Here is a 27,267-nt window from a genome sequence, read left to right as displayed (position 1 = left end):
TGAAAAAATAGCTGCTGGAGCACAGCTTAGTCTTGTGGCCTGTCTCTTGGGCCCGCCTTAAGGGTGTGGTGACATTTCCATGTTATCTAAACTACACCCAACTTCATCAGACCCAAACTGCTTCCAAGAAAGTAAGCATGGTGTCACGAGTGCTCCCTGCAATCTCCTGGGTATGCACCATCGGAGGGGTTTCTTCTTACCATGGCTTACAAGATCCAGTTCTCACTGCAGGTTATCCCAGGCATGTTTAATGTTTTATTTTCTCCCTGGATTTAAATGTCTTCCCACCTTACAGTCTGTATTTGTGACTGGCTCATAGGAGTGACTGCTGGGTGTGCCATCGTACATCCGCCTCAACTGTGAGATCCAGGTGGTTTCACTCTTCCCATTATTTCATTCCTAAATCACCAACCCATTACATGTTAAAATGTCAGAACAGATTTTGAAAGCTTTACTCACAAAGGTGAGCATTTACTCATACAAATAAGCTTCCTTATGTTATGGGTGTGCTTCTACGCCCATTGAATGAATAAAAATAGTATGACCCCTCAAGTATGCTGTTAGGAGGCAGATCCAGCTCTAATTTTGGTTTTACCCGTTCCTTATTCTTCCAAGACTCCCAGAAAGTCACATCTACCAGTGAGTCTTCCTGAGACAGGCTGGAGGCATGCAGAAATGCAGGCAAGGAGCTCAGCACTGAGGCACAATCTCTTGTGCAATCTTGCCAGTACACACATAAAGAAAAAGGGAACGTGGTAGGTTGTTGGGCAAAATTTGTCCATCACGTCAACTATGGGATGGATTTAACCATAACTGCTTACCACTTCTGAGTACCATGTGGAGCAAAATTTATGCTGTATGAATCTAATTTGAAGAGAGGGCATAATCTTTTCTTAGGACTTTCTCAAAGTCTGAGAAAGCTTAGAATAACTATAAGGTTAAAAACAGGGGGCAAAGCAATTATGGCTAACTTGCAGTCTCATACTTCTGTGGAAGATCAAAGTAATCTATGTATTCCAGGGAAGACTCATTCCCAGTGTAATGTTTCTTACCATTTCTGCAAATGTTGCTCTGTCCTTGAATTAAATTAGATTTTTCTATGGGAATTATTCTTCCAGCATCTTATATTCATCTTATATTCATCTTATATTCCCAGATAGGAATATGTTTTAATTCCAGCTGCATCAGTCCCATCTCCTCTTCACTTTCTGGAATTTGCTCTTGCTCATGCAGAAGTAACTGCAGCTTGGGAAACATAACTTGGGAAACATAACGTAATTTGGGAAAATAACTTGGCAGGTATTGTACTAGGAATATGGTGGGGGTTGACCATCTGAAGAGACATTACTTACAATGAACTCTATTTCTCTAATTAATTCAAAATGATTCTAGAGATTTAAGAAGCTAAGAAGCATCATCTTAGAGTTAAAAAAAAAATATCTCAAGATTTAAAATAGTGCTCAACTAGTTTCAAAGATGGGATATGTTACCCGTAAGAGCAGGAAACTCAGCCGAATTCAGTAGCCCAAGCAGACCTGCCCGTCTACCTCAAGTGGTCTATAAAACATCCCTGCTCCATAACCAGGCAACCAACAGCTGTGACTCATGCTGGAACTACACACAGCAAAGCGATGACTAAAGAAATCTATTTTTCGCAGTATAGATGACGGCTATGGATCCATAGGGCTGAGGAACAAGTCAGTAACACTCTGTATTTAATATTGATCTTAGTTTATGACCTCAGGTAGTTTGCAAGAGGAGCGTAGCTTGTAGTTCTGAGCTTCTTGTTTTGATTTTAAGGACACAAGAAACTAAACTAAAACTTCTTTAAAGGATTGTTTCAGTCCTTAAAAATATGGCACTTCTTTTCAAAGCACATTTTGCTAGCTGTGAGATTTACATATTGTACCAGCACGTATGTCCCATTCAGAGTTATTAGTGAGGGGTGCTAAATAAATTTGCTCTAGGAACTCAGCTGGAAAGTGTGCAGACTTTAGCCTTAATGCACTTCATGTTAAGTGTGACACTCCCTCTCTTTTCTATGTTCAAGTAACTTGGAATAACTTTATTTTAATACAGTTTGTATACAGAGCACATATTCACATGTCATCATTTTAAGTACAGATATATTTTGGCAGCAGGGTGATACAGCACATGAGATGCGATAAAAACAAAGCGTCCTTGGTTAGGCTCTAAATAACTGACTAATGCTCAGATTTTATGTCCCTATTTAACTTTCACTGGCTCGAAGTAACAGAGTGGGTCAATTAATCCTCATAACAGGAAGTAATTGCATTGCTGTTCCAATCTAGTCTGCAGAGAAAAAATGCTGTACTATTTTCACAGAAAGCAGCTGCTGTTACCAAGCCAGGGTCCTGGACAATTTATTTAGTGTCAATTTGTGACAGTCTCCAAGATCTGTGCTGCCACGTCTGTGCATTTAATGTCATGGACCTGGACATAATTGCTTGTCATGAAGGTTGCAAAGTCCATTTAAGACCTTACTCCCTCCAGGAGGAGCCAAACCTGCACCTGTGTTTTGTGTGGCAACGGCCTTGTCTGCATAGAACTGATGCAGCACTTGTGTGTCGTTTGTTCTGTGGCCCCAGATATCATGGAGATATTCCAATCAGCTTAAGCAGCTGATGGATTTGTCCTGAAGGCTTGCTGAGGAGCGTGCTCACACAATGTGCAGGCATTTCACGATTCACTATCTGTATTGCAAGAACGGTCCTATGCATTGTGTACTGCAAACTGTTTATACTCTGCTCCAGAGAAAAAGATGATTAGATAGGAAATTTCCTCATTAGTCTATTACATTCACCACAATACTATCTGAGGTCTATATCCAAAAGAGGAGGTGTGAGCACACTGGGTGTGGTGGTGCCTGATTTCTAGACAACTAAAGGACTGAAGATGTTTCCTACCTACAGGTAGGAGCTGGGTAACACCTGGGTACCCAGAGCAGGAGGTACCAACACTAAGGTGAGAGAAAGGTGTCATTTACATTTTTTCCACCTCCCTCAGATTATTGTGCCTTCTAGTCCTGAGTCACCTCAAAATAAACAGTAAGGACTAAGCGCTGCAAAAAGCAGATTGTTACATATGCTTTTCTTTCCCCAGAAAGGAGGCAGTTCTCATTATAGCCAGTAACGCAGCGTATGGAGCATTCGCCCAGGATGTAGGCGACAGGTTAAATTCCTTTCTTTTACTGTGGAAATGTCCCATTAATTCCACATACACTCTCAGTTCTTCTTTGATCCAGTGAATGTGCCTGGAGATCAAATTTGGCGTGGTCCTTGCAAACTGTCTGTGTTTGTGGCTTTACCTCCTTCTTCCCATGTAGCCTTTGCATCATGCCTCATCTTCTCTGGAAGTATTAATAGTGTCTTTGCCATTACCTCAATGCTGGGAACCAGCAGTGGTCCCGAACAGAAATCTTGCCAGAATTCATTTAGACAATGGCTTGTTTCATTTTCTGTTTTATAATTTAAATAAGCCATCTTTCACACGTCTGTCGCTCTGCATGAAACTTTATATTCATGGGCCTGTGAGTAATGCTCCAGCACAATGTAAGTCCCTGAGGTTTGTTTCCCAGTGCCTTTCCTGTTACAGGCAAGAGTAACTGGTCACTGAACAGCATCAGAGACAGGAGAGAGAAATTCCCATGACAGCTGCTTGCAGAGAGGAAAGGCAGGGCCTGTGGCTGATGTTCTATCGATTGCAATGCAGGCGTGCACTTTGCTGTGAAGGGACGCAGTGTCACTGTCGAGCAGTGTGGGAGAGTTTTCCCGCCAGGCTGTGCTGCAGGCGCAGCAGGTGTGACGGCCACCCACTGCCCAGCAGAGCGGCCACCCAGGGCCCAGCAGAGCGGCCACCCACTGCCCAGCAGAGCGGCCACCCAGGGCCCAGCAGAGCGGCCACCCAGGGCCCAGCAGAGCGGCGAGTGCCTGGCTGCAGTGCGTGTGCCACGGGGAAGCGGTAGGTGCAGAGTTTAAGGGATGGCTTTGGAGGTACGGATGCAGGAAGGCTTTTCGCAATAAAAGTAACGGCACACAGCTGAAGGTGTGTTTGCTATGCATTCATGTCTAAATTTTCAGCGGGCCAGATTCACATGCCTGACAGACGGCTGCGGGGTACCTGCAGCAAAGGGCGCAGGATCACTGCAGGTGAGGCACTCGCACCCTTCCACAGGTTCACCACTTTTGTAAACATTTCACCTATGTAAAGAGCCTTATGGGCCTCGGCAGGGACAAGAGCTCTTGCATGATGTGTGAAGCAGCAGCAAACAAGGCTGCTCAGGATTTGCCTTGGTCAGAAGTCTTGGTTCTGCTGTACCTTCAGCTGATTGCCAGTTACATCTAATTAGCCGGCACCTTAATTAACCGATGCTCATCCAGATGAGACTGAATGGAGGAAGGCTGGTGTTTCTAATTCATTATTTGCAACTGTATGAGGGAAGATTCAGATATCCTCTTATAAATATAACTGACAAAGTTTAAAAATTAATGTTTTGACAAAAATGAGCTGATGAGGCAAACAATACTTGTTTCCTTCGATGAAAAATCAGCCTTTCTGGTATAAGCCAATTTATAATCATCTGCCTTGAATTACAACACAACAGAAATTATTTCTTCCAGTCTTCTATGTAGAAATAGGGAAATAAATAATTAGCATGGGATGACACAACTTCAAAGGGTGTCTTTAGTTCAACCATGTAGTCTGCTACACTACCCACATGTGGAATGCAATATTTTGATGACAAATGAGAGCACTTACTACATTCCTTACTGTGTAAGTGATTCTGCAGCCATTGGTAAATAGGTTTACATAAAGGCCTGGCACAAGGGATGCTATATTAAAAAGAACAAATTTATGGGGAACATCTCATGAAAGGCCTCAACATTCCTGCAGACTGGATAAAATTATCAAGGAATTGCAATCACAAGTTTCGCTAGAATATTTTCCTTTTAATACTGAATGACGGACTCCCTTAAAGTAGCATGAAAGGAGGAAATAAAAAGGAAAACAGTCTATTACCCTAAATTGATTCTTAAAAGCATGAAACAGTTTAAGAAAAAAATAGGAGGAAAGGGAAAATTGGGCTGCCAGGAAAACAATCTTCTCAATTTCCTAACTAGAAATTGTCTGAAGAGTGACACAATATTCTCTTAGACTGGCGCTCTAGAATTATATATCCAATTTTCATCAAGAGTCGTTCAGAGGAAAAGACTTTATGCAAAGCTGATACTGCTACTTGACAAATCTAAGACCTGAATGGGACACATCATTGCTTTCTGAGTACTATGAAATGAAGAAGAAAAGCTACTGTTGGTGTTCCTGCTTCTTCTATTATCTTTTATAATGAAAGAATGATATCCTACTCAAACACACTTCAGTTCAATCAGGAGTCCCTCCCATTCTCCCATCAAAGATTCCTGAACATCTGCAGGATATGGGCTTTGATTTTTAAAAAAATCATTTATAGTCTCTGTTTTTGAAGAGAAAAAACCCACAACTTTCAAGTGTGAAGCGAGTGCAAACTGGTGCTATTCTCTGCAATGAGCTGAGATAGTAAATCAATAGAGGTAAGGAAGATGACTCCCTCCCCATCTCCCACCTTTCATCTCAGTAGGCTGAAGATGCTGAAGATTGTCTCTGAAGGCTGATTTTAGTGTCAGTGTTGTTATCAATTTATTTTTCTGACAAAAGGCTGTGAGGAACATGGAAACAGGACTGAGAGGTCCTTCGGGGTCACCAAATTGACTCCCCTCCCATGGCAGCACTGCAACATACAACTCTCCCCATAAATATATAGCACTATTTTTTAAAAATCTAACTCTAGTTTTTGGCACCCACTGTTCTGATTAAAGGCTTCACTGCCCCAGGGTAGCAGGTACTTTCTTCTAAAACCAAAGCTGAATGTATTCACGACCAGTTTTTATGCATTTGATTGTGTGCCAGTACCACTCTTTGGTGTAAATAGCTCTCCTGCTTTCTTGATGTTAACCCCACAATGTAACAGTAATTGCACCCCTCTCAGCCTTCATTTGCTGGACTAAACAAGCAATACTCTACGAGTCTCCTTGATGCTGACACACCTCCCCCCCCCCCCCCCCCCCCATTCCCTGATCCTGCTAGAAACGTACAGACTATTTCCAATGAACATTCACCAGTACATTGTGTAAGTAGCAATAATATTTTCCTAGTTTTGCTTGGGGAAAGCCTCCTGAGAGTCTTTCTTTTCTTAATTCTGGCAGGTCTGAGAATAAGAAACCTATAAAAACTACCCAGACTGACGAGGCTGTTTAAAATACGCCTATGGGCACCTGGCTGATGGAGTGGCAACCCTTTCGATTGCCGAGACAGCACTGCTGAGGCTGAGGTCCCCAGGCATCTCAGCCCACACACAGTCTGGAAAAAAAAAAGGGAAACAAGGAGCATTACTTCTTATTTCTTAAGTAATTGTTTTTGTAATACATATATTTTTTTAAAGCCCAAATGCTCTTCTCATATTCCTTTTCCCTGCCTTGGTGCTTGACACTCCCTGCTTCATAACAGAAACCAGTAAGGAAAACCGGGAACTGTGCAAGGCAAGGAGGAGGCTGGGGCATGAATGGACATGGGAAGCCTGGCAGGGGAGAGAGGAGGCTGGCACAGAGACGTCCGTCCTGAGGATGCTCCTTGTCCCAGTGGTGCAACCAGAGGGTGCTCCTGTCAGCCCAGCACTGTGTATCACCTATCTGAATGGTTGCCTTATGCCATCAATATTCGTTTCCCTGATGTCCCCACAATGATGGGAATTTTCAGAAAAGATACATTATAATAAAATGCAAATAGCACACTGTCTCTGAAAATGCCCATAGCTGAGTGGGTAGCATAATGGTATTAATTCAAGCTTCTAAACAACATCACTGGTACTGGTATTGATCTGACACTCATAATTGATATTAATGGGTCATATATTCAGTTTAGTTACTCCCTTCTAAAATATCACCTTGAAATTTTCCACTGCTGATAGTACGCGGCCGTGAGTTCATTTCCACAAGAGGTAATGGAAATGTGGCCAGAGACAGAAATGAAAAGCAGCAGAGATGCAGACAGAACAGCTATGAAAGAGTGTCCATAACAAGAGAGGAGAGGAAAGGCAGAGGAGAAAAAGGAACCAAAATGGGCCATACTATAGACTGGCTATATTCATATTTATATAATGGTCATATCTCTTGCTGGGGATCTCTGAGTTATGCAGATATAGGGCAATCATTTTTTTTTGCTGTCAGCTTGGCTAAGAAGGAGAGTGCTGGCCCTCTTGCTGAGGTGACGTTCCAGCAGCAGGAGAAAGGACCAAGCGTGCTCGGTGCCTCAGGTCAGACAGCAGCAGCAGGACTGCCAGGAGCTCCCCCACGCACCGCACCGCTTGGAGCACCAAGTCCCCACCAGAGAGAGCACTTCCAGACCTTTTGGTCAGACAAAACAAATCTTGGATTCAAGTACTGAGGTGAGTACTTACATTTGTGATCTGTGCAGACCTGCTTCACCAGCAAACAGTTTAAATATAACCGACGTGTAAAGTGTGCAACCTGCTGGAGTGTGCTGGTGCGGATGCAATTCAAACTCCATTATGGGCAAGTCCATAAAGACACCTTAGCCTGAATTTAAAAGCACTTCAATAAATCTTGCATCCTTAGGTATGAATTCTCAATTAGGCTTAAAACACCAGTTATGTGGTTTGATTTCTGAAAGTGAGCACTCAGGACCTCTTTCCCAATGTTTCATATTGGTCTAGGGGCAGATGGAAATACCAAGCTTTGATCTTGGGGAAATGAGTGCTGAAAGCCAAGCTTAAGTACAGAAGAGGCTCCATTACAGTATTTTCCCTGACCTTATGATGAAGCAAATTCACAAGCTTGCTTTGACAGGCTTTCCACATTAGGTGTGTTGTCCCCTCCCTCCCTCTCCCCCATTTTTCTGGCTGAATATTCATTTTCTCCACCATGCTAGCTTGAAACTACAATTGCAAAGCTCATAGCTTTCCAGTGCCTGCTTTCCATAACTATTGACCTTTACTGAGGATGATGAGGGAAACCAAGGGTTTGCTGTCCTCATATACCTCCCAGAATGTCTGATAGAGACAGAGCACTCTGGAAAATCTATGATCACCTGTAATTTTCAAGAATCCCATACAAAAAAATCATCCATGTAACCAAAAATAAGAAGGAAATATGCACATCATCTGAATGTAGTTCCAGTGTCCTCAGAACTAATTGCTTGAAGTACCTGAAGGAAATCTGATGGAGCATAATGGTTGTTGAGGTGTTTTCCCACTTCCCAGGAAACACGGTGCTGATTTTACTGGGGTTTGCATGATAATTTTGTGCAGCATTACTGATAATACTCAGAAACCTCTTGCTGTGTGGGTAGGATTAATGCAAGATGGTACTGATGCAAATATAGCCTGCTTGCTGAAAGAGAGCTGGAAAATTGTTTCACATGTTGACTAAACTATACCCTGGGCACATATCAAAATGTGTTCAGAAGTTGTTGTTATTTCTGTGCATCAAGAACACAAATCAGAATCCAGATTTCACAAAGACAGCAAGAGATGTATCTACCAGAGTGGGAGAGAGTATAGATTAAGACACACGGTTGAGTTTCCTCAGTTTAACGAGTCACCACAGACCACCTGAGCTGCTGCAGCTAACCATGGACATGCCCTTCACCTGTGGCAAAGCTGGCAGGAGGTTGCAGGTCCTCCACAACAGTGGCCCAGCTAATGCTCAGTAGCATGTCCAACCAGGAGTCACATTCTGCTCTGCACTCAGTGCAAATAAGCTGCTACCACCATCCTCAAGCTCCAGTCTGGGAAAGAAAGGAGTGCCTGGCACTGTTCACGAAAGGGCTGCCAGACCCTGTGCTGGTAGCTCAGTTGTGTGTTTGAGACATGGATCTCCAAAGGTCTTTAAAGGTTACTTTGATCCCTAGTGGTGCTGAATACAACATCTTGCTGTGAATTTAATGGGATCCAGAAAAGCTCAGCACTCCTGGAAAATAGTCTGCTTGAATCTATTGATGTTAAATATATTCAAGGGTTTTTTTCTTGTACTAGTTACTTAAAATGCTGAGTCAGCATCTTAGTTTCGGGGATAGTAGACAATGTTCTGAAAGCAGTTCTACCCCTGTCTGCACTGAACCAGACACCCTTTACAAGATGTGATTAGGGCAAAGGATCATCACAGTCAGGTTACGCTGATAGCACTGCTGCTAGCTTACACATACTGCACTGGGTATCTCATGAGTTGTTGTTACCTTTTCACTGGACAATACCATGATTTTTGTTCTCTGAAGACAGATGTGTAACTTGCTAGCTGGATGCTCCTGTGGATTTGGAAAAGCCTGGAGTACCAGCAACCCCAGCTGCTGAAGAGTGCTCAGGTTTCAGGGCTCCCTCCCTGACCTTTTGCATGTTACCAAGCATGGCTTGATTTTTGTATGAAAAAAGTCATATTAAATAATAGTCTACACCTACTTTTATAAGAGACATGGCCAAATATCAGGTAATCTACATATTAAACTCTGTTAATGTTTGTGATGAGGTCCATTTCGTGTTCTCATTTTAACTGTTATCTCATCTCTGTTTCCTGGCCCTGCACCTCCTCTGCTAGCTCCCAACATGAACTGCACCGGCTCTGATTCCATTTACTCTCATTGAAGACAGAAACTTTGAATATTCAGTGTACTTTAAAAGGCTATTTAATAGTTATAGTTCGGGAATATTTTAAGCTGATGACGATTGTTCCACAGACCAATAGCTTCTACTCATGTGTCAACCTTTTTGGCATTGGATATCATCTTTTAGCTTTTTGACAGTAAGTAAATGACCCACAAAGAGTAAAAAAACCTTAAGCTCCCTTTTGTTTCTGTTCAGTTTTTTTAAATAAACCTGCCTTCTTGCTTTTATCCCTTTCTGCTGAATTTGGCAGAGGAGGGAAAGACACTGAAGTTCTACAGACTTCACGGAAATGGATAGTGGGCAGAGGAAGGGATACAAATCCCTGTTTGTCGCAGAGAGAAGGGCTGTGGGTCAAGCCCAGGTGTGCTGAGGCATCGTGCCCTGTCATGGGGACTGGGAACCAAGGAGGAGCTGAGGCTGGAATTCCCACTCCTTTATTAGGGCAGGGAGGCAGTGAAAGGGTGTCTCTCTCTCAAGCCCTCTCGCAGGGAAAGCTGAATGTAACAATTCTCATACACCATATAAAAACAATCAGACGAAAAGACATCGTACACTTTTTATCTTATATATAAACAAAAAGGATATAAATCCAAGCCAAGAAAAAATCCCAGTAGCCACCTAGTTCACCATCCCACAATATATATAACTCCAGTTGAAAACAGTACGTATTTACTCTGTATCACTAAGAAAAACTCAGGCCCTTAATATACTACCAATTACAGTTAGAATTATATATGGATTTTTTTAATGGTTTATTGACATGCTAGTGAACTAAGTACCTTGTTTTATTAGCATCATTTAAGTCTGTATTAGAAAACATTATAGAATTTCACTCCTAATAACAATAATAATCTGAATTTTTGAAGAAAAGGAAAAACTGTCTATACGTCATTTCCATGATAGAGCCACATAACAAGACATGATCCTAAAAGTATATGAAATTCGGAGTTGATCATAGGACTGTTAGCACGGTAATTCAAGAGTTTTTAAATGCCACTTTGTTCACAGTGGTAATTTACCTTTCATGTGATATCCCTATAATAATCAATCATATCTGCATTGCACAGATCTTTTTTTCTGATGTATGCCTTCCCATTAATTTATCCATCGTAATTGTGCTCCAGTTACTACCTCTTTCTCTAAATTGCACCATTTTTGAAGTAGTCTATTAAAAAAAAAAAAAAAAAAAAAAGAAGTGTCCATGACAGGATACACTGTAATGTACAAAAAAAGCTATTTCACTGAAGAGTACCCATTACATACAATAACAGTGATTTGTTTTGCAACATCTATTTTACGCTTCAAGCTATATAAAAAGCACTCTTGTCCCAGAGTAATTAAAATAAGACAACACAGACAAGTTGTTTTACTCCCCGTTCTGTAACAGAAAGAAACCTGGAGGGACAGAAGTTTGTCATCCTTTTATGTGCCTGGAAAAATGACAGCTCAGATAACGGAGCAGGTGGTGAGCCATTCAGGTGTCACTGGCAACGGGTACGCAGATGCTACCAGGTCTTGACATTAATCTTATCCGGAAAGGTGGGTAAGCTGCAGTTCCTAGGAGCAGGAGCATTTGACACGTCTTGCTTGGTCTGAGCTGGAGTGCAGCCTCCCAGCGCAGCCCTCCTCACCCACCAGCAGCAGCTCCTTCAACACCAGCCCTGAGGAACCAGCCCACTCAGGGCTATCTCCTGATTGCTGTTTGAAGGTCCTAGATTATTTAGCTGTCCCAGCCCAGGCTGATCCCTCATTCAGGATCAGCAGAAGGTACAAAAAAGCCCCTGGGGCTAGAGATGTGCCCAGCACCAGGCTTTGGGTCAAACAGCAGAGGCTCTTCAGAAGCCAAGTCACAAGGACCACAGGGTCCCCAACCCGGTGGCCAGGGCCCCAGTGCACAAGAGGGCTGTGAGAAGCGAGGATTATGAGTGGCAGCGAAGACGAAGATTTCTGGCTAAACGACTAACTGAAAAATTAAGTTGGGCATCTCAGAGAAACAAAATTGCCTGTGAATTCTCTCTAGTGTGTTCAGAAAACATTGCTAAATGAAAACAATACATGAAAGAGTATACCAAATTTGTATAATCTGTATTTTCATCCTGCAAATGCACTCAAGCAAGGTATTAACTGACTACTCCGGCTAAAAAGGCAATAATATCCTCTTCCTTTATATGTGCGAAATTGTCGCATCAGGATTTCTTTCAGATAAAGTCCCGGAAAGCATTATAAGAAATCTGGACTTACCTCACCTGTGCTGACATAACATCACATCTTGGAGAAAGGTGACACCTTGGAAAAACTGTGAATCAAATTATTTCACGCAATACAAACTGGTTTGTTTGTTGGTTGGTTTTTTTTTTTTCTTTTGTTCCAGAGGAATTACATGTAAGAAACCTGAGGACACAACTTAACTCCAATGGGAAGATATTTTTCTTAACAATAAGAAAAAAGCAAGAAAGCATTGGGACATTTAATAAACTGTGCAAAGAAGGTTAGAAAAAATGAAGATACTTGAAAAATTCCCCTGGGCAGAATTTCATCTGAATAAATTATTTCAACAGTGCACAGTACTAAGTCTTCTCTATTACAGACAGTCACACCAATTAAACTGGTGCAACCATTTTTTTGGATTAAGGGCACTTCTACTTCATCTTAGTTTTGATTTGTTCTGAACTGATGCAAGCTAACTGATACAACTCCAGTTTAATTTGAATTAAAAAATGTTTTATATAGGTTTTAACTAGTGATACACCAGAAGGCTGTGCTGCTGTTCAGCGAGACTTGGACAGACTGGAGAGCTGGGTGGAGAGGAACCTCATGAAGTTCATCAAAGGCAAGTGCAGGGTCCTGCACCTGGGGAGGAACAACCCCATGCACCAGTACAGGCTGGGGCTGACCTGCTGGAAGGCAGCTCTGTGGGGAAGGACCTGGGAGGTCTGGTGGACAGCAAGGTGCCATGGGCCAGCAGTGTGCCCTTGTGGCCAAGAAGGCCAATGGGATCCTGGGGTGCCTTGGGGAAGAGTGGCCAGCAGGTCAAGGGAGGTGATCCTCCCCCTCTGCTCTGCCCTGGTGAGGCCACATCTGGAGTGCTGGGTCCAGTTCTGGGCTTCCCAGTTCAAGAGAGACAGGAAGCTGCTGGAGAGGGTCCAGCAGAGGGCTATAAGATGATGAGGGGACTGGAGCATCTCTCTTACAAGGAAAGGCTGAGAGAGCTGGGCCTGCTTAGCCTGGAGAAGAGAAGACTCAGAGGGGATCTTAGCAATGTCTGCAACTATCTTCAGGGTGAGTGGCAAGCTGCTGGGGCCAGGCTCTTCTCAGTGGTGCCCAGTGACAGGACAAGGGGCAACAGGGACAAACTGCAATGCAGGAAGTTCCATCTGAATATGAGGAAAAACATCTTTACCTTGAGGGTGCCAGAGCCCTGGCACAGGCTGCCCAGAGAGGCTGTGGGGTCTCCTCTGGGGACATTCAAAACCCACCTGGACATGGCTCTGTGCAATCTGCTCTAGGAGACCCTGCTTTAGCAGGGGGTTGGGCTAGATGGTCTCCAGAGCTCCCTTCCAACCCTGAGTGCTCTGTGATTCTGCTTAGAAGCAGTCTGAAAGTTAGTCCCATGTGACCTGGAGACCTCACATCAAAATAAACGTGTTCATATACAGACTTGCACCAAAACTATCCAAAGGTTTGAATTTCGGCCCATCTCGTCATTTTCCTTCTCATTATTGCCCAGACAAACCTGTGGTTGTGTACTCAGCAACTCTCAGTGGTTCAGCACTACGTACCTTCGATAACATTGCGAGTCGAGGCAAGAGTCCTTTTGAAGTGATGCAGGAGAGCTTTTTAAAGGTCAGTAAACAGATCAGCTAAAAAACAGACCAAGAAACAGTAGACTCAGAGCAAGAAAAGAGAATGAAGCAAGATCAAAGCACGTAACTGAAAGATCACCAGTTCCTGGGGTGCAGTGTTGCCCTGTTCAGAGAATACTAACCAATCCTGTTTTCTCTGAAAGGTCTAAATCCCAGAAAGCGAAGTGCTGTTCCTCTTAATTATGGTTAAAGGACACTTTTGTAAAATCTCAAGGACATTCTTCTCAAAACCAGAAGGAAATACTGGAGGTATTTTAATGCATAGAGTTGTCTTTGTTATTAAGTAATATTGCTTTCTTATATTGCTGAAGAAATGTTTAGCATTAGATTAACATGGTATCTGTGGCATTCATGGCATTTCCTAGAGAAACACACAAGTACTATTAAATAACTGGTCCTCACAACACCTGATGAGGTAAGTAAATATTATCCTATTTCTACACTGCTAGATGTTACCCCATTCTCTGGATGACGATGACCCAGAGAAATTAAGTGAATTCGTTGTCAGCTCCAATGGCCCCAGAAGCCAACAGAATTTAGATGGGTGTGTGTACTTAAAAGCATTAAGAAGATGAAGAAAAAAGTAATCTTAAACTTGGGAACTTAAGCTCCTAGCTGCCAATCCTGACCTGAATTTCCTGGACTATTCAAAACATAAATGTAAGAGCTTGTCATTGGAAGTTAAACAGTATAGGGATGATTAATTTGAGCCCCTGACATGGGGTTGTAGGCCAATGATATTGCGTTTGTGGAGTTTCAGTCTTTTCTGGTAAGAATAGCTCCCATGGCCAGAGAGGAGAGGGGGTGGGAAGCAGTGTCTGCTGTTATTAAAATGGTCTGCTGATCTCATGCCTTTGAGGAGGCTTGGATGAATAAATAGTCAAACATTAACCTTTGTAGCTTAGAAAGGAAAAGAAAACCTCCACGCACAATGAAAAGCAGTAAGGCGGTGAGCCATCCTCTGCCTGCGGCTCCGAGTGGTGCTGCCCAGCTGTTCGGTACCCCTCTGCTGCCAGATGTGGGTGCTCACAGCGCTGCTCACCGCAGCAGGCGTTTGTCCATATGTCAGGAACAGCGAGCAACGGTTTCTCATTTGAAGGGTATACTTTAATTCATTAATTGGCTTCATAAGTGAGGTGAAGACTAAATCAATGACTTAAGTAAGCCTTTGCAGAGAGTAGACAGAAAACAAAACAACTGCTGGTTAATCTTTTCAGCACTGAAATTAACTTCCATGTAATTATTTAACAAACAAAAAAAAAGAAAAGTGACACAAAATCACAAATAAGTTCCTCTTCCAGGGTGCCCTGAGGTAGTGCTAAATCACGCACCTTAAATAAAAACTGTGACTGTGGCTTCATGCAAAACCATGCAAGTACATTGCCCTGGATTTTCCACTCATAGACCAAGTAAGGAAATGGCACACGAAGAAGAAAACAACTGGGCCATTTCATTAATGGTTATGTAAACAGCAAATGCTTGCCACTTAAGCTCTGGCAGGACTTATTTTTGCAAAAAAATCTGTGAGAAGAGTTTTTGCAGGGTAAAGTTTTAAAAGACAGTAGCAGGCCAACTCTTTCTACAGTATTTCTACAAAGAAGTTTTGTACAGTTCTCTGCAAGTTTTCTCCTGGACTTAGAGAGCCCTAAAGGACATCAGCCCATAGAGAAGCTGGTACTGCAAACTTGAATACAGAGAAATGTTAGAAGACATCCTTCAGAGGTTCATGGTAAGATTGGAAGGTAGAAATGGCTCTGAGACAAAAATAAGGATGGGAGTTTCAGGATTACAAGATTTTCTCAAAAAAAAACCAACCTAAAAAATCAGCTTTCCTACAGAAAGAGCTCAGAGGTGATGAGTCTGGCCAGAATTGAGGCAAGAATCTCAGGACAACTAGGAGGAATATCACAAGTGTTGACTTGCCAGAGGGCATCCCTGCATCTGGACTACCTTTGCTGAAGGCTGAGCAAAGCATGTACTTGCTTTTTGGAACAAGTATCTGGACACTGTTGAGCCAGCACCAAGGTGCACAGACTAAAATGTGAGAGCTAAGACTGAGTCTAAGTGCTATTTATTTCTATCCAGCTGAATTACATTCTTACATGGATCGTGACGGTGAAAGCGATGATGATAGCAGCATCTTCTCAAAAGACAACTTACTGTCTCAGAAAAGAAAGGGCTTTCTAGCTTCCAGAAAGATAGAATAAAGTACTTTATACAGTTAAATAGTAAGATCAGTAATTGTCATACATTTACTGCCTATTGTGCCAAATTGCTAATGGTAGATGTCAGACGTAAGATAGTATGCAATTGGAGCAGATTGTAAAGATAATTATAACACAGCTTCTCAGAAAAGAAATCAAACTTTTTTTTTTTTTTTTTTTTGGTTGCTAAGTAAGAAAAAAAATGAAAATGTAAAGGAGGTGCCATAGACATTGTGAAAGCGTTTCAGAATGTTTCCACTATTGCTCAGAGGGTCATTTGGATGCAACAACAAGAAACTATTTTTGCTTCCAAGATTCACTGGTAATTCAAATGCTACACCTTGGTGGCATAAATGCTCCAAGTCTTATCAGTAGTAAACTAGCTTCCATGTCAGGTAGGAAAACAAGAGAAGATTAAGAAGAGTGTATTTTTTTCTGTAACCACTGATATCTCAAGTCAGAGAGTTATTCAAATATTTTGGATATATATCTGTTACTCTGCATTAACAAAGAGCAAGCTGTCATCTCCTTGATTATCTTCAAGAAAGCATGGAATTCTGCTAGAACTATCTCAAACCATCAAAAGTATTCAAAAGTGGAACGTTTTGAATTTTTATAATGCATCTTCATTGCAGATGCAAAACTTAATCCTAACTTTGGGTGACAACAATCCAGCTGAAATGGATTTAACCTATCTCAGATAGTGCAAACCAGGCAAAATGCTCAAGTTAAAATAACCTTTTGTTTGTAATAAAAAAAAACCCAGTATTTTTTCCTTGTTTCCCAAATAATTTCACATTTGTAAAGGACATTTTACATTGTCTGCTGTGAAACCAAAAAATATTAAGTCATGTCCAACGAGGAGCTTGAGTAGTCCACAGAGTAGAAAGAATCTTAAAATGTTTTCCAGGTATTAACAGTTATTTTTGTACATTAATTGAGCATTGACCTGCTGTAAATTTAATGTTCTTCAGAAAAGGTGAAGATGGGCATCACAGAGAGGTCTATTAAGTGACAGAATATTACTTATATTGCCTTTACAGTATGCCAACAGTTTTGTGTGACAACATCTTAAAGCAACAATCTGATTTTTTGTGCTAAAAAATATGCATTTACTGGAGGACAAGCTATAAAAAATTATTAGTTTCTTTTCCATACATGTATAGTCTACTTGAAAAAAAGATAGGAAAACAGGAAAATGGAAAATAATTTAGTTCAGGGAATTTACTGCAGGAAAATTGTTCTCAAATACTCAATTTCACATTTTAGTTTCAGTAGATTGCAAAATTCACTAAATCCAGTTTAAGAAATTTTGTTGAAGAAAAACTGCTGACTTTTCAGAAAACTGTCAGCATCACTGAAGTTTCAAACCTAGATGAAGGGGTGTACAATTATTATTCCTGTAAGATGCACAGTGCAGTGAGACCAGCTGTGTGTATGCATGTGTTGGGATCTTGTAGTAGAATATTGGGACATTTCCTATCTCCAGATGCCAGTTCCCTCGATTTCTCTGAACTTTTGAAATGTGTTCTCAACTCCTACCTCAAATGCAGCAGTGGAGAGGATCTTTTGTGTAAGCAGACTTCGCCAGACTGCAGGAGCCTAATAAACACTTTCTATGCAAGGCTAACTGTCAAACCAAAGTTAATTTAAACTGTGCCAGTAAAGGCTTTTTATTATATTTGTTTTCTTTTAATAAAAAGAAAGATGTAGGAGAATTATTAAAATGCACAAAATACCATTGTAAAAAATACTTTTAAATTGATAGTAATCAGATTGTTCCTCTAAGAATAAGGGAAAGGCAAAGTGGAGAATCATAAGAATATATTAAGGGAAAAAGATATTTCCCAAGGTTTCCTTTTCCTTCCTTTTCCTGTGCAGTACCTCACTTCTAGCCAAGAAAGTTCCCTTTCATGCATCTTAGCTCAAATCCAGTTTCATCAGCATGTGAACTAATATGCCAAACTATGTGCAGAAGGAGCTCAGGCATCAATTTATGTTCCCTGCTGCCAGCTGTGCTACCAGGCCAGTAAGCTCTGGCACAGGGACAGGCAGAAAAAGGAACTTCTCAGTTCCCCCACTATCAGAGCTCACCTGCAACAACACGAAGGAAGAAAACAACTGAAGATCATAGTCCCTCTCAGCTGTCTGGGATTTGCTTGCACACTTTTCTGTACACTGAGGTAGATCAGTCTATCTGCAGTACTCATTTGGCTTCCCTTGCATTCACTTTCATAAACCATAGTGAATTAAGACAGGATCATCTACATTATTTTAAAGTATTAAGGCAGAGAAATAAACGCCAAGATATGCAATGATTTACATCTGTCACACACCCACAGTAATTAAAGGGATCTAGGGTGTCTAAACAGCTTGGAGAAATGGCACTGGGCTTTTGCCCAGGCAGCACAACACAGAGTGAAAATCATAGGTGAGAAGTGCTGAGCGGCTGCCCCCCCTTTCCCTCTCCCTTTCCCTTTCCCTTCCCCTTCCCCAGGAGAGGAATTAGAAGATGAGATTGGCTTTAATTTTTACATGTTAAAAGAAATTAGAATCCAGTTTGGAATTAATTAAAGAACCATTTGCATGCCATTCGGAGGTAATTTGATTAATGCATCTAATCAATTATATTTTGCTATTTGAGGCACGGCAGCAGGTAGCCATCCAGCCACATTTGTGGTAGACACTGTAAAAGAATAATACAGTTCACAACCTGCGTATGAGACAGAAGCAGTCAGATGCAGATAGAGGGAGTGGGAGTGGAGAGGTGAAGGGAAAAAACAGATTGAGTTCGACAGGGAAAAAAACCACCACCAGCATTACATCTTTGCATAAGCAATGCCAGACAAGCATGTTCATCCCATCCCACAGTAGGATTATTTCCCTTAGCACATTCATGATTGCTTTGTCTGCTCTGGTTTTAATGTTTCAAATTATGGGGATTCCACCATTTCCTTTGAGAGCTTCTTCTGCAGTCTAATGCTGTTCATCCTTTGGAAGCTTTCCCTGATATGTTTCAGCTCCCTTTCTTATTTCCATCCGATTATTCAAAGTTGTATCCTCTTCTCCCTGCTTTTTCTCCCTCTTCAACTTCCTCGGTGCTTCTACTTTTCAAATAATCGTGGGCAGCTATCTGGGCCATCCCTTGCTGTTGCAAGTTGAGCAAGCACTCCTGTAATCTCTCCTTGTAACTCGGTGTCCAGAAGACACACACATTATTTTAGGATCTTTAGGTCAAGGTAACAATGCCTACATGAGAACTTTTTCTTTTTTCTAAATGTCTTTAGTGCCTTTCTCCCTTCCTAAAGTTATGATGCTGGAAACATTTTCTAGTATAGACCTGGCCTTGGGCTAAATATCTGCAAAATTGGATACATTGGATTTATCTAGTCAAGGACAATTCTGTGTGGTCCTTCAGAGGTTTCGCTCGGCTACCAACACCATAAGGTGACCTGTATGGAGCATAGTCTCCAATAGGATTTGACCACTACAGTAAATATTGTTCAGTAAAAGTACACTTTTTTTTTTTTTCATGAAGATACACGTGTTCAAATGGATCATTGCACACAAATAACACAAATAATTTTAACAAAAGCATTTGCGTACAGTCACTTGTAAGCTGTGTTGACCAGGGCCAGGGTTGGAAAGGCATCACTGATCATTTCTTCTTCTTGAAAGCAGATGACACCATACACCATGCAACTATCACCACGCCTATCAAAAAGCATGTCTTGATAGAAAGGTGTTCTACAGATCCTGACCATGCTAATTAGTCACTCCATCTAAAATACAAATAATATCTTGCTTTTCTTGGAGTCACGTTCCTACCCCTCGATAATTAGGATGCAGCCTCTTACCTATAAATCTGAAAGGATCCATGAATTCAGACCAGCTAAGTCAAATCTCCTGACTTGCTTCTTTTTCGCTGGAATTTCAGTGTTTCATCAAAATCATTGTGCAAATTTATAAGCTTGAGGTTTCATTCCTGGAGCTTAGGCCCTGATGCTTTGATTAAGTAAGAAATCTCTCCTTTTGAGATCACCCTAGGGGAACCAATGGGCTTTCCAAGGGAGGCTGCCATGGCCCCGCGTGCATCCCCATGCCGGCTCCATCCAGAGCCCCAGGTCAAGGTTGCCACAGTTCTTGCTCCTGTCTGCACCCAGCCCCAGGTGGTGGGATGGCCCTGACTGCCCAGGGGGCCCCCACAGCCCCCCCAAACGCCCTCCACTGGAGCCACCACCCAGCACATTGCCCTGGCAGAGAGTTTGCTGAATTCAGCCATTTCCATTTCTGCCAGATGAGTTCCAACCCCAAGTGACTGCTCTTCCTTGAGAAGGACCTGACGCTTGAAACGCGGGGCTTGTTGTGGAAGCGCCAAGAAAATTTCAGGTGCAATGATGTGAATGTTCAAATATTTCCCTTTAGGTTCCTTTATGCAACTTCACAAAAGGAAAAGGTTGGAAAGCAGGGTGAACACCACCAGTACAGATTCTGTAATGATAGATAACGAGTACAATAATCAGCTCCTATCAGGACTGGGGGACTGAAGGTGCAACTCAGAGATACATGTAAGCGAAGGAAGCTGGATCACCGCAAAGCCTTCCCTTGCCTCCCTTCTGGCTGCCTCCATCATTCCTGAACAAGCCACTCCTGCAGAAGGCTGATAGTTTCAGCCTATTTCATCCCACACATCACAACAAACAAACAAAGCTCTGATTCTCAGGTAGGAACCCTGAAGCATATTTGGATTTAATTGCTTTTCATTGTTTAGGTCTTGATGTAATGAACAAGAAAGACTTGGATAATTTTTTTTAATGTCTGTATTTGAAACATGCAGTGCTCAACAAAAGGTAAAACAATCTTTCGTAGCACAGAGCTGGGGAGAGGTGTTTGCACAGCCCTAGACGGCGTGTCACCGTGCTGCTACGAGGGATGGCCCTCTAGAGAGAAGCGAGACACGTGGCTCTCATCTTGCAGTGCATGAAAGGGTGGCCCAGGAACGGCTGCTAGAAATCCACATACATGACAATAAAAAAAAAAATAGTAGCACAATAAAACCAAGGGACTTTGCTCAAGCTTTTTTTACGGCAGGCAAGCTCACCAAAGTATCCCAACCAGTTCTGCCACTGGTCTGGCTGAAGCGATGCTGGCATTGGCCACGATCTGGGTGTAAACAGCTCTCCTGGGTCTGGGGCTAGTAACCAGCGAAACCAGGAAAAACCACCAGCCCTGCACACGCTGCAGGAACTGCTCCAGCGTTGACGCACAGCTGGTAATATGACATCATTTGTTTTCATTCCACAATGTATCAAAAAATTATATTTTGTGGTATAGTCACGGCCTAAGAGTTACCTTTTGAAGAAATTCCTGCGTCCCCGCTTTTCTTGCACCGACTGAGGCGTGCGGCGGTGGGCCGCGGCCGGCCTGGGGAGGATCACGCCTTTCTGCTGCTGGCGCTGTGTCCCACCAGGACCCGCTCTACCATGGGGACTCCCAGGGGATTTTGAGCCGACAGGTGCTGTGGTGTCTCGTCCTTCCGTCTTGTGAGGGATGAGGGACGTGAAGAAAAACTCACCCAAACCCGACCCAAAGGGGAAAACAAAGGGAGAGAACATGGACAGGGAGAACAAGCGGGGAGGGCAGGTGTTCCCTGAGAAATTCGTTTGTTGATCTGGAAAGGGCTTTTACCGAATGTTTTCAAAGCGGGCCCTTCTCCCGTTGGAGCGGTGTCGCTGACACCACTTCGGGAGGGGGTGCGGAGCCGCTCGCCGGTCGGTGCCGGGCCGCTGCCCGCCCCGGGGGCGCGCCCCCCGCCCCGCTCCCTCGGGAACACGGGCACCCGAAGAGCGGCCGGCCGGGAGCCGGCAGGGGAACGGCAGCGCTCCGCCGCCTCGGCCCCAAGCCGCCGCACGCCGGCGGAGCGCTGGGAGCGGGCGGCCCCGGGCCGGCGGTGCGGGGAGGCCGGCGGAGGCCGCCGCGGCGCCGGGAGCGCGCGGTGGGGCGGCCCCGGTGCGCGGCCGCGGAGCGCCCCGCGGAGCGCGGCCGGCGCTGGGGCGCCCCCTAGGGGCCGGCGGCGGGGGCGCGGCGCGGCGCGGTCACGTGGATGTGACAGCGGCGCTGTGCCTGGCCGGCAGCAGTCGCGGCAGCGGCACCGCAGCGCCAGGCGCCGCCGCCAGCCCGAGCCGGGCGGGAGGAGCGGGCCGGGCCGGGGCGCGGCAAGGCGAGGCGAGGCGCAAGCCGCCGCCGCGGTGCCGGGGGGTGGGGGGCGGGCCGGGCCGGGCGCGGCGCCGATGCGGAGCGATCGCGGGCGGGCGGCGGGAGCGGCCATGGCGGGGCCCCGCTGAAGGAGGCGGCGAAGGAGGAGGAGGAGGAGAGGGGAGGAGAGGAGAGGAGAAACCTCCGCATTCCCTCCCCCCGCGTCCCGTCCCCCGCGCGGACCGCCCGCCCCCCCCCCGCCCTGCATGCCCGGCTGAGACCGCGGGGAGGACCCAGCCACCCGCCGCGGCCCCGCCGCCTTCCCTCGCCCCGCTCCGCCGCGGACAAAGGGGGAGAGCGGGGCAGCCAGAGGAGGGGAGAGCCCGTCCCCGCCGCGCGAGCATGGCGGACCGCAGCCTGGAGAGCGTGTCCCTGCCCCTGGAGGTGCGGGCCCGGCTGGCCGAGCTGGAGCTGGAGCTCTCCGAAGGTAAAGGGGCGGCGGGGCGGGCCCGGCCCTCGCGCGGGCGGCGGCGGGCGCGCGGCAGCGGAGCGGCAGCCCCCGGCCCCCTCCCCTCGCACCCCTCCGCCCTGCGGCCCTGCCGCGCTGCTCGCCCGGCCCCGGCGGGCTGCCCTGCCCGCGGCCCCCGCGCCGCCGCCCCGGCGGAGGGTACCGGCGCGGGGGTTTTGTTCTGCCGGTGCGTTGCCTCTGCGCGCTCCGCTCCGCCGCGGCGCCGGCGGGGGCGGGATGGGGGCTCCGCGGCCGCCCCAGCCTCGCACGCTGCCGTGCGGGAGGTGGAAAAATCCGTAGGGCTGGCCCGGAGGGGCTCCTGCCCTGCCGGGGGAACGCGGCGCGGCGGGGAACCGCCGGTACCTGCGTGCAGACGCCCCTCCTTGACCGTACCGGGAGACTCGCCGCCGGGTCCACGCCGTGTGTGTGGGCTGCAGCGGAGCACCCCGCGATAAGGTCGTTTTGGACAATACAAGTTAGGTCGCCTAGAGGAAACATCCCCGCCCCCCCTTCCCCGCGCCCCCAATTGCGGGCTTTTATTTATTTATTTGTTTCCATGTCTAACTGAAAGCTTGCGGTGGTTTTCTTGGCGTGGTGGGTTTAGATGCTCGGCCGGTGCCGGGGCTGGGAGGGCTCTCCTGCAGCCCCCATGCTGCTGTTGCCGTGGCTGGGAGGATGAGCAGGAGCTCCAGCCCGCCCTCCCCACAGCCTGGCTCCAGCTCCCCGTTTCCATGTGTGTCAGCTCCGGTTAAGGAACGAGAGGCAGGCGGCGATTAGTGCCTGTCAGGATCCCTCGCTGATGGGGATTGAGCGTCCATCAGTCTTGGAGACAATTTTAGTGTATCAGATGTAATCTGTTCCTCCCAGTGGAAGAGACTGGGGAATATTTATATATACCGATGCTAGGGTTAGCTCTTGCCTGAAATGCAAATCTGCTGTTAGCTTCCCCTTTCTGGAAATAAACCCCCCCAAATATCAGGGTACGGTCACCACCAAGAGGCTACAGCACTTAACAGAGGGGCAAATGACCCAGCGTGTCCCAAATTAGTGATTGGAAATGGTCGATACATTGAGCTGTCTGTCTGTCTTTCTGTCTTTTTGTAACGGTTTGTAAGGGCTCCGAGCCAGAAAGTAAAATGCGCTCCAGTCGGTTTCATCAGCAGGGAGGAGCTGATGTTGACATTGTATTTTCCTTTTAACGCTTTGAGGGTGAAGAGGAGAAGGAGCTGGTCGGATGGCTTGTGGCTCTCATTTCTGTGCCTCCCCCTCCCTAAGGGTGCCCTGAAAACCTGAAATAAGAGGAGTTAAATGCAATACTGCTTTTCTGTGATGCACTGCCAGTCGATTGGCGCTTCTCTGTGGTAGTGAGGGTGGGAGGAAGGACTGTTTATATCACGGTATACATAACGGTCTTGCTTTATGCAGAAAATGCTTCTTGGTCTGTCTTGCATCGTTGTCTACACACCAACGAGATACTATTTAAACCAGCTGTTAGTAAATGCTTGCAGCAGACCAAAATCAAAGTGGCATAGACCTTCCATAAGAAATACGCTAATTCAGTGCACTGAAGTTGTGATACAGTTTTACGGTGTAGTTTCTGTTGCTGTAAGCATCATCCAAGAAGGCTCTGAGGAAGCGGGATGTGGTTTGCAATTGGACATCTGTATCTGCACTGCTGTAACTTCCCTGCAGCTAGAGCTGGAATGAATTTAGCCCACTGACAATATCTTTCCTTCTGTGCCACTGACGTTACACCCAGCAGATGGGATGGCTCGTGTTTTCTGACTGTGGCAGCCTGAATGAAGATCAGTTGGAATTGGGAAGCAGTGGAGGAAGGGTCAGCATCCTGGTTTCAGTGTCTTCCTCCAAGCTGCTCTTGATGTGCTCTTAGTCAAGCACATGACAGTGCGCAGTGCCTAAGAAAATGAAATAATTCACCGCTTAAAGCTCCTACCTTTAGGCACCCATGTTGCAACTCCTGGCCTGTTCTCAAAACTAATCCCTGCAAATAGCGGGATCAGTAAGTTGTAGAGTTTTGTTGCGCCATAGAAGACTGGGCATACTGTGGCCATGCTGACTCTGGGCTAAATGGGTTTCAAGGCAGCTGTGCGTCTTTACACCCTGAACATGCAGCACCTTGCGTATGTGCTTAACTTACGCCAGTCCATTGGCTTCAGCTGAGTGCATTCACTGAGGTACAGTTAGGCATGTACATAAAAGTTCAGAAGACTGAGGTTTTACCATGTGTTATGCTTGTGGTGTGTCAGGGTGTCTCTGCTGCCTTCGTGAAGCAGGAAACTGTTGAAGGCAGTAGACTGGCAACTGCATGCTTAAACATGTGTTTGGGTATCATTGATAACATTGGGAACTGAGTGACTGCTGCAGATTCTATCCCTTTGTAAAGTGCTCCCCTGAGCCAGACTTGCTGGGAAAATGTTTTTCAAATGCTGGATGCCTGGGTCGGTTTATCTGGTTTGTGAGCATGAGATTTTCAGTTCTGGTGCCGCTGAATGCTGTGGGTCTTACAGCTATGGCTGGTACCCAAGCAACCCAGTTCTCTGGTGCCAAAACCTGTTACAGACAGTGCAGCTTTAGGAACAGCTTCTGAAAGAAGCTGCTGCTTTGTGGCAAAGAGAGGAGCCACCAGCATGATCATTTCTTGGCTGTGACCTAAAGCCGTCTCCTTCCTAGCTCTTGGAAGTGTCTTGTGTAAGAGCGTGGGTCCTGCCCACGCGAAGCATCTCGAAACTGAACATAAAATAACTGGTGTCTGCGTGATCAGACCGCTAGTTACTGTGTCACTAGCACAGCGGGCACTGTGCAGATGTTGTAATTACAGTCTTCACTGGTAAGTCAGCATACATTTACATTTGGCCGTGGCATTTCCCCCCCACCTTATAGCCAAATTCAGAGTTCCTTGTTCAGCTGTGCGCTAGGCATAGCCTCACTCACGGCAGGGATGCTGGCAGGAGAACCTCAGGAAGTGGCTGCCGGACAGGTAGCTTGTGCTTTTTAGACGATAGAGCAAAGTGCTTATTTTTTTTTGGGGGGGAGGGAGTGTTTAGGCAGTTCTGCGCTGCTTGTTCGTTGAGAGGGAGGAGCAGTTCATCAGGAAGGTGTTTACTTGGTTTTCTGCTAAGATTGCCTCTGTGGCAATCCTAACCCCTTGGTTATTGTGGGCAAGCCACATGCCTTCTACCTCCCCTTTGTTGTGGTCTGAATAGGCTTTTTTGTTTTAGGCAAAGCTATTTAAAAGGTACTATGGATGCAAATGAGAAAAACCATTTTAGATTTCGTTAGTTTCATTATGATGATTTAGAAGGTGAAGATCAGTCAGAATCAGAAATGTTTACCAGCGTCCTCCGTGCTTGCGTGCTGGGAGCCTGCCTCACGCAAGGAGTGAGTGACGGAGGTAGCCTAGTGCTCTGATGAGTGCTGAGAGTGACTTTCACGTTGATGTGTTGGCATGTTATGTTTAGCTTAAGGCATCAATAGCACACTTCTTGACAGTGTTTTGACTTAATTTTGGGAGGGGGAAATTGCTTCTGTGTTTCTCAGAACACAGGCGTGCAAGCAGCAGTTTAAATTTTATGAATATTAGAAGTTGTGAAATCATCCCTATCTCCCTATCCCACCAAATCTTCTGAAGACATTTGTTTTGCTGTGTTTGAGTGAATGTGCGTGATGCTGGTATGTTACATGTGTGTTCTTTGACGCTCTAGTAAGTTTCCATTGAGCATACTAAAGCTTGCATTGTTCAAAACTATAACCCTTCTAGGCTGATGCAATCAACGTGTCACTCTGCAGTAGTTGTTCGTTAGGGCTGCTTAGAATTTTACGAGGCTTTAGTTTTCTAACGATGTATAAAATTGTACTGGGTGGAAATAGATGAATCATCTTGTTTTTTAGAATAGCTTGGGGGTTGTTAACTGACGAACGGATTTAATAAAACCAGGAGTCCTGAAATGTGCTGTCTTATGAAAAAAAAATCTAATTCTAACCCCTTCATTCTTAAAAGCACTTAAGAATTAAAAAAAAAAAAAAAAAGCCTCCTAAATACTTTTCTCATTTTCCCCTCAATTTAAGGGTATACAGGGTTATATTGCCCTTCCAATTACTTCCTGAACCAAAATTATTTGGGAAAAGATGCTCTTTGTATAGTTCTTCCAGTGTTTTATGCAAGAGTCAGATAACATAGCAGAAACACTTAAAGATCCACAGAGGCCACATGGAAAATGTGAAAACTGTCCTGTTGAGAAACTATTCTCCTTATATTCCATACTGTACTTCCAGTCCTCTTCCATTTTAAACATATGAGGCATAACAGGTTTTGGGTTTTTTTTTCGGAAGTCTGGACTTTTCTCCAAAGAGCACTTTAAAAAAAAGTATCAGCAGATCATTAATGAGTGGTTACTTATTCCCAAAGGCACTGGACGTCCACTCAGCTAATTAATTTTGTCCTCAGCTTTTGTTGTATTGAGTGGCTCGATTATATTCCGTAATAGTATTTGCGTTGATTGGGTCATTGTCTAGCCAGGTTTATTATTTTATTGGGTATAAGTTCTGTCTTCTGTTGTCTGCATGGAGTTACTGGGTTGGGGCCAGAGAATGGGAGTTAGCTCCGCTAGTTACTATTTCTCCGTAACATTTGCCAGCTGACTCTTCACTTGTGGAGAGGTTTCAAGGTGTGAAAATTTCAATAACTAGCACACCTCTGTGATTTGGGACACAAAATCATCCTTTTAATTCACTCCTTGAGAGATAGTG

At 44.9% G+C, this 27,267-nt stretch overlaps 1 protein-coding gene across 4 annotated transcripts in view; it reads left to right on the top strand.

Annotated features, from left to right (window-relative positions):
- The first annotated feature begins 21,940 nt into the window (after positions 1-21,940).
- The window catches only part of DIP2C (disco interacting protein 2 homolog C), a 325,146-nt gene continuing 319,819 nt past the window's right edge, over positions 21,941-27,267 (top strand). For 2 of the 4 annotated variants that reach the window (XM_055708854.1, XM_055708853.1), the window contains exon 1: positions 21,942-22,479. In XM_055708854.1, the coding sequence (XP_055564829.1) occupies positions 22,395-22,479 (85 nt within the window). In that variant the 5' untranslated portion in view covers positions 21,942-22,394. Of the gene's footprint in view, positions 22,480-27,267 lie in introns of all 4 variants that reach the window. The other 2 variants (XM_055708852.1, XM_055708855.1) reach the window with 2 other exon arrangements.

Source organism: Falco cherrug, chromosome 4, assembly GCF_023634085.1.
Source record: "Falco cherrug isolate bFalChe1 chromosome 4, bFalChe1.pri, whole genome shotgun sequence".
NCBI classification, from domain to species: domain Eukaryota; kingdom Metazoa; phylum Chordata; class Aves; order Falconiformes; family Falconidae; genus Falco; species Falco cherrug.
The sequence above is the reverse complement of the archived record's forward strand: the minus strand, read 5'-3'. Positions and strand labels throughout refer to the sequence as shown.